Source organism: Sminthopsis crassicaudata, chromosome 3, assembly GCF_048593235.1.
Source record: "Sminthopsis crassicaudata isolate SCR6 chromosome 3, ASM4859323v1, whole genome shotgun sequence".
Lineage (NCBI taxonomy): Eukaryota > Metazoa > Chordata > Mammalia > Dasyuromorphia > Dasyuridae > Sminthopsis > Sminthopsis crassicaudata.
The window spans coordinates 81,271,323-81,288,840 of NC_133619.1; the positions used below are offsets into that span (position 1 = coordinate 81,271,323).

The 17,518-nt window shown below is 35.0% G+C and overlaps 1 protein-coding gene across 2 annotated transcripts in view; it reads right to left on the bottom strand.

Annotated features, from left to right (window-relative positions):
- FAM117B (family with sequence similarity 117 member B) overlaps window positions 1-17,518 on the bottom strand; it is a 98,074-nt gene that overhangs the window by 23,942 nt on the left and 56,614 nt on the right. For both annotated transcript variants that reach the window (XM_074299013.1, XM_074299011.1), the window contains exon 4: window positions 14,309-14,422. In XM_074299013.1, the coding sequence (XP_074155114.1) occupies window positions 14,309-14,422 (114 nt within the window). The remainder of the gene's footprint in view (window positions 1-14,308; window positions 14,423-17,518) is intronic.

Consider the following 17,518-nt stretch of genomic DNA (forward strand, 5'->3'; position numbering starts at 1 on the left):
ATAACTACTAAGAGCAAAGCTGAGAGTCACTATTATCGATACAAATTTGAAAATAAAATGAACATTTGTCCTGATTGCATACATTCCAAGATTCTAAAAAAAAAGTTCAGATAAAATACCAGAGTTGTAAATTAACTTGACCAAAACTCATCAGTAACTGGCACTTGGCTTAAAACTGTCCATTTATGCACAAAATTAATTAAAATATGATTTCCTAAACTTTGTTGATATTGAAATATTAAACTATCTAATATTAACACTATCATCACTTAATAATAAAAAATTCATGTTTTACATAGATGCACTTCCATTTGTGGAACTCTCTATTGAAACAACCTCAATGACTCTTGGAGTAGATGGCATTTAAAATGACTTTCTTGTAGCTAAGTCATTAACACAAAAAATGTATACCAAAACGTGGTATGTCTATGTGTCTAGCTATCTTATAAAAACTCAAGTAACCAGAATTCAGATGAGAAGGAGTATCCTAGTTTTTTTAGTCTAACTGGGAATCAAATAGAAAACATTTCATTCCTTGTTAAATTTTTTAAAAGGTTATTATCTGACCCTGTCACGACCTTAGCATAATGTAATAAATGTAATTCTTAACTTTCTTTGAGAATTTTTAATGTTAGAATGCCTCAGGGGCAGCTAGGTGGTGCAGTGTAAAGCACCAGCCCTGAAGTCAGGAGAACCTGAGTTCAAATCACATCACTTACCATTGCCTAGCTGTGTGACTGTGGGCAAGTCACTTAATGCCAATTGCCTCAGGAAGGGAAAAATATTACAATGCCACAAACACCCATTTTATTTGCAAAGTACCTTAAAAACATACGGTAAAATATATCAGAATAAATCTATTGATTCTTGGTTTTATAGCTAGAAAGTTATGGTACTGTTTATTTTTCCTACAGAATAAATTGCTGATAACCTTTTTTTGGGTCTAGTTTTACTATCTTAAAAAGGACACGTAAAACAAATTCTAGGCAATTAAAGATTCTGGTTAAGACTATAAAATATTGGGGTTAATGGATCAACATATTCTAATAATGAAATTAATCAAATACTACACATTATTCAAAAATTGAAAGGAATCCTATAAGCAACAGCTATTTAACTGTGTCACTTGGGAAAATAAGACTCTTCTGATATGATTCAGGAGAAGTAAAAGAAATGCTTAACTTCAGCAGAAATCTAGGAGGCTAGAATAGTGTCTCAAAGTAAAGAAGGAAAAACCCAAGAAACAGTTCCGATGAGAGAGAGAAGGAAAGTGATGACAGTTATCAAAAGGATTGGAAATTTGTCGTTTGTAAAGATTAAAAATATAGCAAAGCCTTTAAAGGGAACTTCACCTCTCCAAAGGACTTGAGAAGCAATGCACTGAGTCCTGGGACATAGACTTAAGTTTTGTAGTCTGATAAATGGATCCTGTCCCTTCTAGCTTTAGTGCGATGGTCCTATAATTTTACATGTAGTGCCTCTTCCCTAAATGTAATTCACCTTTCCCATACTTCTTATCTATGAACACTGGTACTATTTGTACCCATTTCTAGCACCATTACCCTTTGGTCTTGGCTGGCTCTAACAAAAGCTTAAAACTTCAAGAAAAACAAAGAGCTTGGCAACACAAAAGCTACTTGCCTTTTCTCTTTTAGGCATTAAACTAATTAGGGTGGGTCCAGTTTTGTCCACTAACAGCGAAGAGTAAAGAATTTTGTTCTCCCAGCTCCTATACAGACTCCAGCTACAGTAATAGGAACCAAAACTCCATACTTTCTAGTCAGCTCCACCTTCAGGCTAGTGCTCTTATACTAAAACAACTACACCACAGGTTGCTTAATCATGCCTTCTTTCTTTCAAAAGGCGATGGTAATGGACACAAAGAACAAGCAACATTTGCACTGTCTATCCTGATTTTGTTACAAGCAACTTTCAGTCTTTAAGTGAGGAATGCTGGATATCACAGGGATGATTTTTCTGAATTATGAATGCTTTTTCTGGACCTGCTGATGAAGAAAATTATTTTTTCCTCATAATAAATTCAAGAGGTATGCAACTTTTAAAAATACAAAAGAATTATCAGATTTCCTGAGGAATAAGAATTCAAGGAACCACCTGAAATGCTCTATCATAATAGCAATATGTTTTAAAAGTAGTGATATCCCTCTCTTTTTACTTATGGAGAAGCAGAATTAGGCCATTTCACTCTTAGGAGTCTTCATAGATGTGGCCTTTTAGCTTGGGAAAGGAATGACCCAATGACAGTCATCGTTTTTGTAAGAAAGAAGAGCTTTTATATACTTACTCTTAAATACTGTGGAATCTCTTAAAGATGAAGGCAAGGGGCTACAAGTAATCTTGCAAAAATACTAGATCAGTGTGGAAAAAAAATTTAGTTCATCAATATTAAGCATCTATCAAACATATACCAGACTGAAGGGGAATTAAGACACAGACTCTACTTTTAACAAGGTTACAATTAACAAAAGAAAATAAAATGTACACAAATAAAAAGAATGATTTTACTTGTACACAAATTAATTATTTTGCCAGCTACTATTATTTACCATTCTAATTTATTATAATTGTTTTTATGGTTAATGGAAATTAACAACTTAAAAATCACATTTCAAGAACTCAAGTCTAAATGTTTTATAAATAATATGGCACTTTTTACTTAAGATAATCTTATCACAAATACTATTTTAAGCAATATACTCTGGCCTAATCAGTATTGTATTTCTTTTCCCCAAGATCAGAGATTACAATGTAGAAAGATGTCCTCTGCATCACTACCAAATTGCAGATCAACAGCTATTTCGTTACTCACAGTCATACTTTCTTGCATCACTAAGAGGTTAAGATGCCTTTCCCACATTCACATAACATGTTTTAGAGTAGAACTTGAACCAGATCTCTCCAACTAGAGGCCAATTTTCCCATAAAACTGGACAGCAGGATCTGTGTGGAGTCCACACAGTTAAGACCATTAATCACATCAGTAAATATAGTTAAAAAGAAAAACAACCCAGAAATTGGTTTGGATTTTTTTAAATGAGGGAAAAAATGGTATATCAAAAAGTTGAAAATTTTGAAAGATATCTCAAACTAGGTTTATCCTGTAGAGTATCAACATTTCCACTAGTTTTGTTGAATAATTTACTCAATACCATTTGCAGATATGATTACTTGTCACAAAATGCAGATATGACATGGTAGGGGTTTTCTTTGAGAATAGGGATGTATATGTGGAAGAAAAAACTGGAGGAAAAAGAGACAAAATTATTCAAAACATTTACACACACAGTTTTGAACCAAGGCACATTGGTAAAAAATTGTGGATGTCTACTCACAGACAGAAAACCTATTGAAGTTAATAAATATTTCAAAAGTAGTTAAGTCTTCCTTAGAATTTAAAGAATTTATAGCATATTGTAGTTTCGTGTACCAAATAGCACAATAGATTGGGCACTAAGATATTTAAGTATTAATTGATACTCAAATATCTCATTCATTTCCATTTTGCAGTTCCCTGAAATGATGTAAATGGCTTACCCATCCATACAGTAACAAATCTAGTTGGTGTCCTCTCCTCCTAAGGACAGCCAATGTAAATAAACTTCCTGATTTCCTACAGAGCAATAGAGCCTTGAGGCTGTCCACCAGACAGCCTTTTCCTTCACCACCACTGATTTGATAAGATCTTTCCAAAAGATCTGATAAGATCTTTTCTTCCCTCCCCACTTTAAATTGTTATACTGTGGCCTACTCAAACCTAGCATATGGTTTTTATCCTGCCTTGCATAATATTCATTTTCAACTCTTTGGAGACTGTCCTATACTTACAGCCTTACCACACCTGTGGTATTTAAAAACAATAACAAGAACAAAATCTTTCTGGAATAAGTGTGGGATCACTGAAGGAGTATATAAATTCTGAGGAAATAGAAATTTTTCCCCCTCATCCTATTTAATTCTGCTAAGCAGAAATATCTGTTCCAGTTACACAAATGGAAAAAAATCTATGGACTGTCCAACAAAGTGCATGTTAATAATTTGGGCAAAAGATGTTTTTCATCCACTTGAGTATTTTTCTATGTGAATGATCCAGCCAAATTTATAAGTGGTTCTGTACTGATCTCATCCAAGAGGCTCTGCAATGTTTCCAGAGCTTGAAATAATTGATATGATGTCATCTATAAGAGGGGAACAAGTAGAAGACTTCATTATCTATAAGGAATCCTTCATCAAACTAGATTTTCCAGTATGAAGAAAAGATTCTTCATAGTAGGGGTTGTTTTTCTTTTATACCCTTTGTATACTTAAGTATCTGGCTCATAAAGCCTTAACAAATAGCTGTTAAGTGACTGTTCCCTATCATAATGGCAAATACCTCTTGCAAACATACAACTCACAGTTTCTTGGATATAAGAATTGTTGAATGAAGTTTTAAAAAGCTGCAACATTTTTCAAGGGATTTGGAATGATTGACATGTATGGGAGACACCTTTTTTTTTGGGGGGGGGAGGTGATCTTGAAGTTTTTTCCTCTACAAAATTAAATTATTTTTTATTAATAACAGGCAAGGTGAGATTTTGTATTCTGTACGGTTCAACTAGTGGTAAATATGAAGGCCACTGACAAATATTGCTTCTTAAAGCAATATTTAAAGCTACTAGCATGCTTCACAAAATACAATCGACACAAAATACTTGCTCTGGTGATTGTGGGTATTCAAAGACCAACCAAATGAGTCTACTTTCTGGAAGGTTCTACCATGCTTGAAAGGCTTCCAACAGCAAACCAGATCTGTTTTCTGAGTAGCAATCTAACTATAGAAAGGTTCAAGCCCAGTAGGCTGGCCACTTGAATTCAAAAACAAAAACTACAAAACAAATTCTCATCCCTGTGAAGCTCCCTCTTACTTCTGTAGTGATGTTAGAAAACGTATTCTACCAAAAATCACAAAATTAAGACCATTGCTAAATTTTAATTTGACTGCTGGTTCTCTAAATGAGAATAGACACTACTGGAGGTACTGAAGCTCAACATACTTGGTATAAATGAAAAAAAGAAAGGAAAAGGAAGTTGCAGTTAACTCTAAGAATAGCTTATAAGAACAGGTTCTCCTTGAAGCAGTTGGAAGAAATAGTATTTCATAAGAGAGTTCATTACCTTACATTACTATGTCCATGCAAATTATCTGATAAAGAATCCCCACAAAAATAATTTCAGCTTATGAACCGTTTGATCCATGCCACCTTCTGGGTAGGCAAGAAAACAGGTGCCAAGCAAGTCCAACCAGCCCCATGCCACCTCTCGATCACTCCCCATTCAGCATCAGGACAGTGACAGTCCGAGCTGGAGCCGCCAGGCTATTGGCTGTGCCTCCCACAAGGCCCCATGTGTATCACTGTGTAAAGGAGAGTGGCCAAAGAGCCCAGGAAACAGCTGTGAACCCCACACCACCACACCTCATTTCCACACTCATCACCCCAAGAAACAAACCTTGTGCACATGCACATCTGCAGGGGCTGCAGTCCCCATTTCCTTCAGCAACTACAGCTACTTGAGACCCCCCCCCCAAAAAAAACAACTTTTCAGTATCAAAGTCCTTGGCTCAGTCAAAGTGTTTACCATCAGAAATAGATATGATTTTATCAGCAGAAATAATGTATTTAAAGATGCAGCATTACCATCTGCTTTGCCACTAAGCCCCAAGAGACTTTTCTATTTGATCTGAAGCTGACACTTCCTGTCTGTAATGTGTTTTCTTATTGGAGGGAGGGACGATTGTGCTTTTCTGTTTGTATCCCCATGCACAATGCACAACCACAGCTCATAGTAAATACTTTATAAATGTTTTTTCATTCATTCAATATCAGGTACAGAGGAAGAACAGATTGAAAAATACTATGAAGACCCTCCCAAATTAAACAAGTATGCACCTTGAATTTCAATCACTTCAATTTAAAGGTGGGAATAAGTTGAGGATGACTGATAAATTATCAGAAAATATTTGTCAGAAGTAAACAGTAAAAAATGTCAAAAACAAGGAGATTATACAGATGTCTCATACTTCCACAACCTGACTACTTTCTTCATTGGAAATGTCAGTAGGGAAAAATAAAGATTCAGTAGGCATTGGGCATGGTTAGCAATAAATAACATTTTAAAAAATTGATTATACTTTAATAGACATATGGGAATCATAATTTCTTGAACCAAAGATCAGAATTAAATAAACCTGACCTATTTAAATCAGTGACTAATAAAGAAGCTCAGTAATATATGGTAGAAATAACAATATCTTAAGTTAAATCAATGTAAGTCAACTGCCCTAATAAGGAAGAAAGAGGGAAAAGCATCTTCATTAGGAAATATATGAAGATTTACCAAATAAATAGAAATGACAGTTAAAGACAACACCAGCTTAGAATATATAAGCATTTATTAAATCTTAATTAAAAGGATGACAAAAGAATGAACACTTCTGCTTCATAAAGCAGAAAAAAATTGGACTATTAAAAACAAATTCAAAACAACAACATAGCATTTTCACTCTTTCTGTTTTTGTTCACCTGCATTTTTAATTTTCTTCTCACGTTAACTTTGCCTTATTTCTAAGTCTGATTGTTCTTGTGCTGCAAAATAACTGTATGGATATGTATACATATATTGTATTTAACATATAGTTTAACATATTTAACATGTATTGTCTACCTGCAATTTAGGGGAGGGGGTTGGGGGAAAGAGGGGAAAAATTGGAACAGAAGGTTTTGCAAGGGTCAATGCTGAAAAATTACCATGCATATATCTTGTAGATAAAAAGCTATAATAAAAATTGTTTTTAAAAAATTAAAACAAAAAAACAAATTCAAGTAAAAAGCAAGAGACCCATTAACTGAACTTATCCCAACAGTATTTAAGAATGAAAATAAAAAGCTATCAAATGGAAGAAAAATGCAAAAGATACAAAAAGAATTTTTAATAACAAATTTTTCACTGTGAAGAACTTGCTACAATAGTACTATAACATCATAGTTCCAGATGTGATTATAGAGTTAGCAAAAATGGAACTAAAGATAACAAAGATGGAAAGATGGCTGAACCAGACCAATTGTACATACAGGAAAGGCATAGGGAAGGGGACAACTGTAAGAACATTAAAGGAGAGAAGATTACCTAAGGTACAGGAAAACATTTCAGAATTTATTGATACTCACAAAAATCAGCCAAAAGAATGCTAACAACTCTCTAAAGCTGACTTTCCAAGCTATAAAAATTTTCCATTCAGGACATGTTATAACACGCTGAGGATATTAGTTGACAAAATAAGAAAAAAGTCAAATATTTTCCAAAATGGAGTCATTCATGCTAAAAATTAAAAGTACAATACAATTAATTTATTTAGAATGATGGGGAAAGGAGACACTAGAGTAAACTTAGGGGCTGGTCACCATGTAAGAGAGCTTAAAAGGATTTCTTGCATCATGCATCTATGTTCACATGGGTGTCAGATTTATTTATGCAGAGCCATATCTTTCCTTCAAACCCCTTCATGCCTCCTTATTGCTTTGTAAATTCAAACCCTTTTTCCTATTATTGTCAATTTGTAGCTACCCTACCTTTCCAGTCTGATTTCATGTTACTCTCCTCCATCTCTCAGTGCTTTAGTGAAACTGCACCATTCAATGTCTCCTGTTTACAGACCATTATTTTCTGCTTCGCTCTGAAATCATGTTACCTATACCTGGCATAACTTCCTCATCTGACTTTTTAAACGTCATTGAAATGGTACTCCTCCAAGATCAAAAGTAGGAATTGGCTAGAATCCCTACACATAGACAATCCATTAAAACATTTATGCAATTATATTTTCAGATTAACTGTCATGATGGTGATGAGGACAAGAAGAATGTCATAAAGATATAATAAGTAGGGGCAAGGACATTATAAGGTTAAAAAGAAATTGTGCTATGTAAATGTCTCATTTAATTAATTATATTAATTAATTAATTATAGTTATAACTAGCTATAATTCTCAGCCTTCAATAACCAGGCCTACAATTTGGTGATGATTTAATCCCAAAGCTCAAACAATGTTTACAGAACCACAGGAGAGTAAATTGTTAGATGTTTAACAACCAGCCTGGGGGAGGAGGGAATAAGGGGTAGCTGAGGAGCATGCACATACACACTAACATTTCAAAATTTTAATCTGTTTTCACCAATACTTTTGTAAATCTGGATAACCACTATGTCAAATTTAGCTTACTGGAGCTGGCTTCGGTATCTGGCTACACACACACACACACACACACACATATATACATTTTTAGGGCTAAACTTAAAATTATATCAAAATAACATGGAATATAATAACATTAAACATTATTAAGAATAGGACTTTTAAAATGATGGAGTAGTAGGAACTTGTGGAGGTGAGCACCTAACTACAAACTTTTCCAAACAGATCTGGAATATGCACTAAACCAAATCTGATGAGGCCATTCAGGAAAGAGTCACCATGTGGAGTGTGGATAATGAGGTGGCACAGTGGATAGAGCCCCGACCCTGAAATCAGGAGAACTAAGTTCAAATCCAGCCTCAGACACATTTTAACTGTGTGATCCTGGGCAAGTCACTTAACCCCAATTCACCTCCACTCACAAAACTCACAACGCAACATTTGTCCAGCCCAACTTGGCAGAGGGGAAAAGGTCTGTGGTCGCTGGGCATGGGGTAGGGCTCAAGAAGGGGCCAGACCTATGCCAAAAAATCCTAAGACCCATATCAGGTCACTTCGATGAGGACAGGTGGTAAATGACAACTTATTTCCCCGCTACCTAGTGCTGAGCCATGTCCAGGATAACAGAAGGGCACCTGAACCCAGGTATTCCTGGGTAAGGAAAGGTTCAGGCTGGGGGCTAAACAAGAAGGAAGGTCATAAGGTGGCAGCAGGAGCAGCAGCAGCAGCAACAGCAACAGCAGCATGGCTCAGATCCCAGATTCAGAGAAGACTCTCACATCCAGTAGCCAGTCCAACCTAAAGAGGAACCAACAGAGCATTCCAACGGGCTGATAGGGATAGATCTGGGAGCAGTTCACTCTTGTACAAATCTATATACAGGTCAGGAACTTAAAGACCTGGAGGGGAAGGGGTGTGTGCACATGTGTGTGTGTGTGTGTGTGTGTGTGTGTGTGTGTGCATGTGCATGTGTGTGCACATGGCATGCTCAAGTGGGGGAATACATTCATCTACACAAAAACAGAAATGAAAGTGGGGAATTAAAAGTCTATAGGATCCTGGAATAATACATTATCATTCATTACCTTCAGGAGAATAACACAAACAAGACCAGCCTAGATATTCCTCTGGAAGTGCAAAAAGTCCAGCCCTAATCATTGATCTGACCTTAAAAAGCTTTTGTGGTGATAGGAATGCTCAAGACAAACTTAGAAGGAAAAAATTACTCCAAATTATCCATGAGCAAAGCCTTAAAGAAAAACAGTTTGAGAATAAAAGTTCAATTAGAATTTCTGAGGGAAACAGAGGAAAAAGTTAAGAAAAAAGTTTTGAAAGGTTTTTCTAAATTAAATGAGAGCACTAGAGGAAAAAAAACTGAAAAAGAAATGATAGCTACAGAAAAAATAATTGAAAAAGGAATTAATAGATTTGCACTTGAGGTAACAAAATCTTGCCCAAGTAACAAACTGAGGTAACAAAATCTTACCCAAGTAACAAACTGAGGTAACAAAATCTTGCCCAAGTAACAAACTTCTTCAAAATTAGAATGTACCAAATAAAAACCAACTATTTTAATAAGACAACAAAAAATATTAAAACAAAGGCAAAAAGCTGAGAAATAGAAAATATGAAGTATCTCATAGCAAAAACAACCAACCTGGAAAATAGAAAAGAAAAAAAATCTAATAATCATTGGCATATTGAATGTCATGACTGAAATATTAAGAGAAAACTGTCCAGACCTCTTGTAACTAGAAGACAATGTACAAAAGAGAAAAAATGCAAAAATTATCTCCTGAAAAAAACTCACAAAATCAGAACTCCGGAGAACACGAATAACAAAATAAGAACTTTCCAGTCAAAGAAAAGAATTGCAAGCAGCCAGAATGAATAAATTCAAGCACTGAGAAGCCACAGTCAGAATGATAAACAATTTAACAGCCACCACAATAAAGGAGCAAAAAGTTGATGAAAACATGTTACTTCAGAAGGCAGTACATGGGAGCTTTCAGTCAAAAATAACTTAGCCAGCAAAACAATATAAAATTATAGGGAGAAAGGGATCTTTAACAAAATAGACACATCGAGCAAGCATTCCTGATGAAAAGACCTGAGACGCAAGAAAGTTTTAAAAGTATAAACACAGGAGGAAAAAAAACCTTTAAAATGGTAAGCATGAATGAAAAATGGGAAAAAAAACTTTAAAAAAACTTAAAAACTGTGTATATGAGGAAATAATACACAAATCCTCTCTGAACCCTATCATCACCAGAGTTCATCAAAGGAGTCCAATTAGACATAGCTTAGGAGTGGTTCTGTTATGTTATAAAGATCTTTTTTTAAAAGAATGGAAAGAGAGAAGTAGTATATAGTGTAGGGGTGAGGAAGGAAAGAAAGGTAAGGGAAATTATCTCAAATAATTAGAATATGCAGGTAGACAATTATATAAGCAGCAGGGTGAGGTAATGAATGATAATGTATTATTCCAGGATCCTGCAGACTTTTAATTCCCCACTTTCATTTCTGTTTTTGTGTAGATGAATGTATTCCCCCACTTGAACATAGCGTATGCACATGCTTGTGCGCATGTACAAACACACATGCACACACCCCTTTCCCCTCCAGGTCTTTAAGTTCCTGGAATGGCTGACATTTGAACCTCACTTTCATCTGAATTGATCAAAAGGAGGAAAAATACATAATAGAGAGTCTGGTATAGAAATACATTTCATTTAACAAGGAAATAGGAGAGAAGGGGGAGAATGGGTGAGGGGAAAGGAGATTAAGGGAGGGATTAGTCCTAAGCAAAATAGCTTTCAAGGATCTGCAAAATACTTATAGCTCTTTTTGAGGAGGCAAAAATTAGGAATTTGAGGGGGTACCTATAAATTGGAGAATGTTCAGAGAAAGTACCGATAGAATTTGAACATAGATCAAAGCATAACTTAAAAAACAAAAAAAAATTTGTGGTTTTTTTTTTTTTTTTTGAAGGGGAGGGATCTGTAATGTTCTTTTACAACATGACTATAGTGGATATATGTTTTGCATGATTGCATATTGTATAAACTATATCAAACTGCTTAGGAAGAAAGAAAAATCTGTAACTTAAAATTTTAAAACAATATTTAAAAACTCAGAAGGAAGCACAGAAAAGCAGTGTAGTTTTGAAAATGATGTGCAGTGTTTGTTAATAATTGATTTTCATTTAATGTAAACAGTATGAAAAAGAAATTCATAGTTTCATAATTAATCTTTTTTTGTGTTATGTGTATGCACATGGAAATGCTTTTTTTCAGAGTTGAAAAGCTTTACAACTATTTCTCAGTACTACATACTTTCTATACAGAAATAGTATGTGTGTTAAGGAACAGAGAAATTTTAAATAAATGTTAAAAAAAAAAAAAAGAGTAATAGGCTTCATAAGTGATAAAATATCAAGTTTAGATGGTAACAATTTTAGATGGCAATATGAACCAGCATGCATAGAACACATTTAAGGTTTGCAAGGTACATTTCATACTCTTTTATTTCAGCCTCACAGGAGCCTGGTGCTGAATATCTCATTTTACTAGGGCAGATATAGAGGTTAAGAGGGGTTAAATAACTTGCTCAGGTCACAGAATAAGAGCCTGGGGCTGGATTCAAACTCATATCTTTATTGACTTCAAGTCCAGTGTATTATCTACTCTCATCTTCAACCTCCAGGAATTTATTACAGCATGTTAGTGAAGCAGTCCTAGAGAGCCAGGCCTCCTTGGGAGAATGGGGCATGACACTAAGAGATGAGTTAGATTAACCAATCAGATGCTAGCAAGATAAATCCCACTCTTCCTTGGGCTTTTTCCCAACACAATCACTCTTACCTTTTAACCATTATTCCCTAACATTCCACCACGGCTATACAAGTTTCCAATTATCTTTTGGCCTCACTCTCAGGGTACTTATAACATATCTTCTACTATGGAATATCCACCCCCTGACTTTGGCCACAGCAGAAGGCTTTCAAAAGGTAGGCTCTATATAATAATTTTGTAAAAGAACAAATATATACATGGAAGACAGTGGTAGGGAAGGAGTCTATTTGCTCAGAAAGTTTTTACTGATAGAGTTATACAGTCAAAAACATTGGAGACTACTGTATCAGAGGAATAAGAAACCACCACAAATTGATAAATATAATGTAGAATAAAAATATGTTATGAGTCCCAAAACGAAATGCTTTTGGAGGTCTGTTTTAAAAGGCAACAACCAATCTATCAGGGTGTTCAGGGATTATATAAAATAAACAAAATAAAAATAAAAGGAAATTCCAGAAGTTTCACTTTTCACCAATATATTCCCTAATACAACTGTCATGTAATACAATCAATACAAATATCACCTAAATCTTATTATGTGAACTCCTAAGAATCTATATTTGTACAACTTTAATTAAAAATAAAACATTTATCTTCTTGTTACACTATTCTAGCAAAGGAAATCATTTTGTATATTATCTTTATTTTAGACATCACCCATATGCAGTACTATTTTTGCTAAACTTTAAAGCATTTTAAAAAATGTTCTCTAAAGACTAAAGTAACTTGTCTTTCTACCTCTCATTTGGCCAGAATCCTAACTAGCGATTTTGCACAGGGGTCATAATCCAAATAAAAAGAGGCAAAGATAAGGACCAGACTTGCATCTTTACTGGTTAGGGTAAGGAAATGCCTCCCAGCACAAATCTGCATCATATTGGAAAGATGTCTGGAGGTTGAGAAGTTAAGCGATTACCCAAGGATGCCCAGCAGTGGGTGCTAGCCAGAGGCTAGAAATTAGCTCAGCCTTTGTGTTTCCAAGACTATGTCTCTAAGGACCATGCCAAGAATCCAGCACGCTAATGAAACATGGGAATCACAACTGGTACTCCCAAAGGGTATAGCTTCTTTGGGACACCATCATTAAGGAGGAAGGAGAAAGAAAGAAAAGCATCAGCTCTTGTTTTCCTTACTCTTACTAAGATCATAGGATAACAGGTACAGAATTATAATGAACCTAATTCAGAAGCCCTAAGTCCAGCCTTTTCATTTTACAGATGAGGAAACCAAGTTCCATGGAGGTTAATTAACCTCCACCGCCAAGGAGCTGTACTAACCAATTTTAGGGGCAAGATATTGCTAGAACATAAATGTAACCAAGTCTTAAACTGTATCATTTTAAAAAATGATTATTTTAAATCTCTGTACTTTCTAAATGTTGGTATCCTAGAACAAAGTCCCAGGGGACTTGAGGTCAATTATGATTATGCCCCAAGGTTATAAATTTAAAATCAGTCATATGACAAAGTTTATTGAATCCTTCTGCATAAAATTTAAAAATACCTACAAATGTACAAATTCTTTCTTTTTAAAACAATTTGCTGTGTTTTTAGTATATAGTATACCACAATGAACAAAAGCACAATAATAAAATATCTAAATTTTTCTTTTTATTGAACTAAGTTCTCTCAATCTCATGAAGCCTCATTTTCTTCATTTGTAATTGGGAATAAGACCTGAACTATCTTTCTCCCAGGACTTTTCAGAGAATCAAGGAAGGCAAGCACATATAAAGTATTTCGACCCCCTAAGGTAATATATACATATAAGCAATCATATTCTTTAACCTTCAGTAATGAATTTTTTATAAGATGTTTTAGAAGAGTTGTGCTCTCTACATTTGTCAGTATCTTAGTTAAAATGGGTACCGGGCCCCTCATTTTAAAGGCACACTAAAAATGAAGCTATTCAATTTTAACTCTTACAATTATTAGTTATTTTCACTTCAGACAAAATAAATGATGGGAAACCAAACTGGGAGAGATTTGCAGGTTCCTCCACGATGGGAGGTTCTCAAGTATGACACATAAATTTTCTTTTACAACTCAAGTAACATTTCTTTTTGAAGCAGTTTATGCAGTTACTCTCAAATCACCTTTCAAGCACATACTGTAATTTGATTCCCCCCAAAATAATCACCTGTCAAAGAACAAATTGCAGTGACATTCACCCCTTCCACAAGTTGCAGCAGATGACATACCTGACACTGGTTAATGGCTGCATGGTTGCCATGGAATGGAGACTGCCGGTCTTTATCCCGATGATGCCTACTGCTGTGTTTACTTCTTTGTAACTGCTGGCGCAGTTTTGCAATCTAAGGGGGAAGATAAAAGGCATCATTTTAGAATATTTTTCCAACTGCCTGAAAATACATAAAACCATTTAGTCACTCCTTGGACATGGTATATTTATTTGAACCCAAAATTAAATTCACAAAATCTCAACATTTAATCTCAAACAAAAAATTTAAACATTTATAACACAAAAATACTTTTCCTCACTAAACTTTACTGTGACCCTTAACTGTGGAGGAAGATAGTGATAGATTTGTCTTTTTAATTAATGTTCATTTATTTTCTTTCCCACTCCACTGAAAAATGAAAACAAAAACAAAGTCTTCCATATAAAATCTTAAAGATGTATTTCTCATTCTCCCTCTTGGGTACATCATCCCTGTCATGAAATTGGAAACATTATCTATTGATCTGCTAAAAGTGTGATTGGAAATTAATTGGACACATTTTTGTAGTCTTTCAAAGTTGTCTTTACAATGTTGTTGATACTATAACATGTTTTCCTAATTCTGCTTACTTCATTCTAAATTATAGTATAAAATTCTCCCCGTGTGTCTCTGGAAACGATTTCTTTTTTGATTCCTTTTTTTTTTTTTTTTTTTTTTTTTTTTGGCAACACAATCAGAGTTAAATAATTTGTTAAGTTAATTAAGTGTTAAGTGTCTGAGGCTGGATTTGAACTCAGGTCCTGCTAACTCTGGGGCTTATGCTCTGTTCACTAGGCCACCCAACTGCCTTTGGTTGCTTTTTATAGTACAATAGTATTCTACATACATTCATAGTCATCATTTGTTTAATTTTTCCCAGGTGGTGGTACCACATTAGGTTTTCAGTTCTTTGCTACCACAATCAGGACTGATATAAATATTTTAGTGCTGATGGATTCCAGTACCAATTAAACATAACATAACGGTAGGTTCCACCCTGAACTAGAAAGATTTTGATCTGATGATGGGTTTGCATGTCTGTTATCAAGTATTCATCTATCAAATAAATTACTAAAAATTATTAAATGAAGGAATAAAAGAGCATTTCTTTAAGTACATAAAAATGAAAGTCAAACAGTCCTTGTCTTCAAGGAAACAACATTTTATCAGAAGAAATATCCTACATATACAGCATTACCTAAAAGTCTTAGTGCAGTTTTCAACTATAACATTAACTCTAAAATTTTTGGAACACTCTGTATTCTAAGTATCTAGTAGGAGCCAGTTCTGTACATTCAGGAGACACAAAATAGGCACTAAACAGACATAGAGAAAATTGGATGGGAGAAGAGTGGCAGCCAGGAGGATGAGAAAAGCTTTGTACATGCATGGAGATGGTAGCTGCCAAGGATAACCTTAGCAAAGGCAAGCAAAACCTAACCAAGCTCATCACCAGGCTACCTGTTAGGATTACAAGGTGAGAACTCGGGTTGTCTGGACAGTGACAAGGTGAGAACTCAGGTTGTCTGGACAGTGACAAGGTAAGAACTCAGGTTGTTTGGACAGTGAAAAGATGAGAACTCAGGTTGACTTGACAGTTCTCTGCCTCAGATCTTTGGTTCGGGCCTTTAATAAAGGGAGTTTGCACCTTAGGAATTCTAAGCAAGTTCATTGGTGGAAGTATTTCCCCATGCCCCATTGAGTTCTCACATGCCTATTCTCTGGGAGGATAAAAGAAGGGCAGCATTGTGCCTGGAAGAATCTACTCTTAGATAGAGTTGTGACACCAGGCAGGCTGAAAGGAGACCAGTCTGATTTGGGGAAGGACAAGAGCTGGAGGAGATTCAGAGCTGCCAAGAAACCTGTGCACAGAGGAAAAGATTTTACAGATCTTCTCCTAGAGAAGGATTATAACTGAGCAGACGACCAGACCCTCACAATTCAAGAACTTTACATTTTGGCGCCCAACGTGGGACAAAGACTTTGGCTTATCCTGACAAAGACTTATTCTGAGCCTTTCAGAGGAGCTAGCCAGGACCTTCATAGCTACCCAATGCACAAAGTACACTTCGGCCAAAGCAACACTAACAGACCACCTGTGGAGCAAAAAGATTAAAATGTGTACTGACAAGAGGAATAGCTCACATAGATGAATTGACTGATGCTTAGAAAAAGTAAAACCTACTGTACAGCAATGACATTTTTAACATTTGTGACCAATCAAATCATTAACTGATAGATAATTCATACACTAAACAATTATTAACTTATTTCTCTTCAAAATACACACATTATTTTCATGTATGTACAAATTTTGTTTTATTTTCAATCCAAAGGACCCATCTCTATCAGCAGAAACAATTCCTTTTCAAATATTTTGAAAGGCTTGTTTTTATATCTTCATCTAACACAGCAGTGAAGTTATTAGTTGTGCTTTTTGTAAACATCTGGAATTTGAATAAGTCTTTTGCCATTTTGAATAAAATCAATGTTGTTTTTGCCTAGCCATACAGTCAATTATTACTTAAATTTGAAAACTAAGCTAGTTTTAATTTTTTTTAGGCTTTAACTATATAGTTCTTTATTTTTCTGTGATTAAACTTTGATAAATTAGCAGCCAAGTTAAAATTAAGTTTCTGATGCTCTGAATTTTTTTTAAAGAGAGATAATGGGAAAATTAACAAGTTACAACTGAATATAATTAATATATTAAACAGAAAACAATATACTGATCTCTCTGTTCCTCCCATATGACTCAACAGTTCCACTTTCATGTCTTTGAAGAACTGCCCTCATTGAAAAAGGGGGCACTTTTCTCCCAAAGGAAAACTCCTTGCATGTAAGAAACTATTCCTATTCCCTTTTTGTGAATGTACCTCAGCCCCTAGCACACTGTTTAGCCCACTAGCAACTGCCAAATCACATGTGATTCTCATCTCCAAAAAAAGACTTTTATGACAATGACCCTGGTCTGCACACCCAGAGAGGATATCTGATGAAAATGAGAAAGGAAAAGGTAAGCATTCACAAATGATTTCTTTTATACTGGACCACATCCTCACTATCACACAACTAATTAAAAAAGGGTAAAGACTAATCAATACAGAGTTATAGAGAGCTTTAAAATCTGCAAAATATAGGCTCTCTTTTGAGACTCCCAACTACCTGCGAAGTACTATTATCCTCATT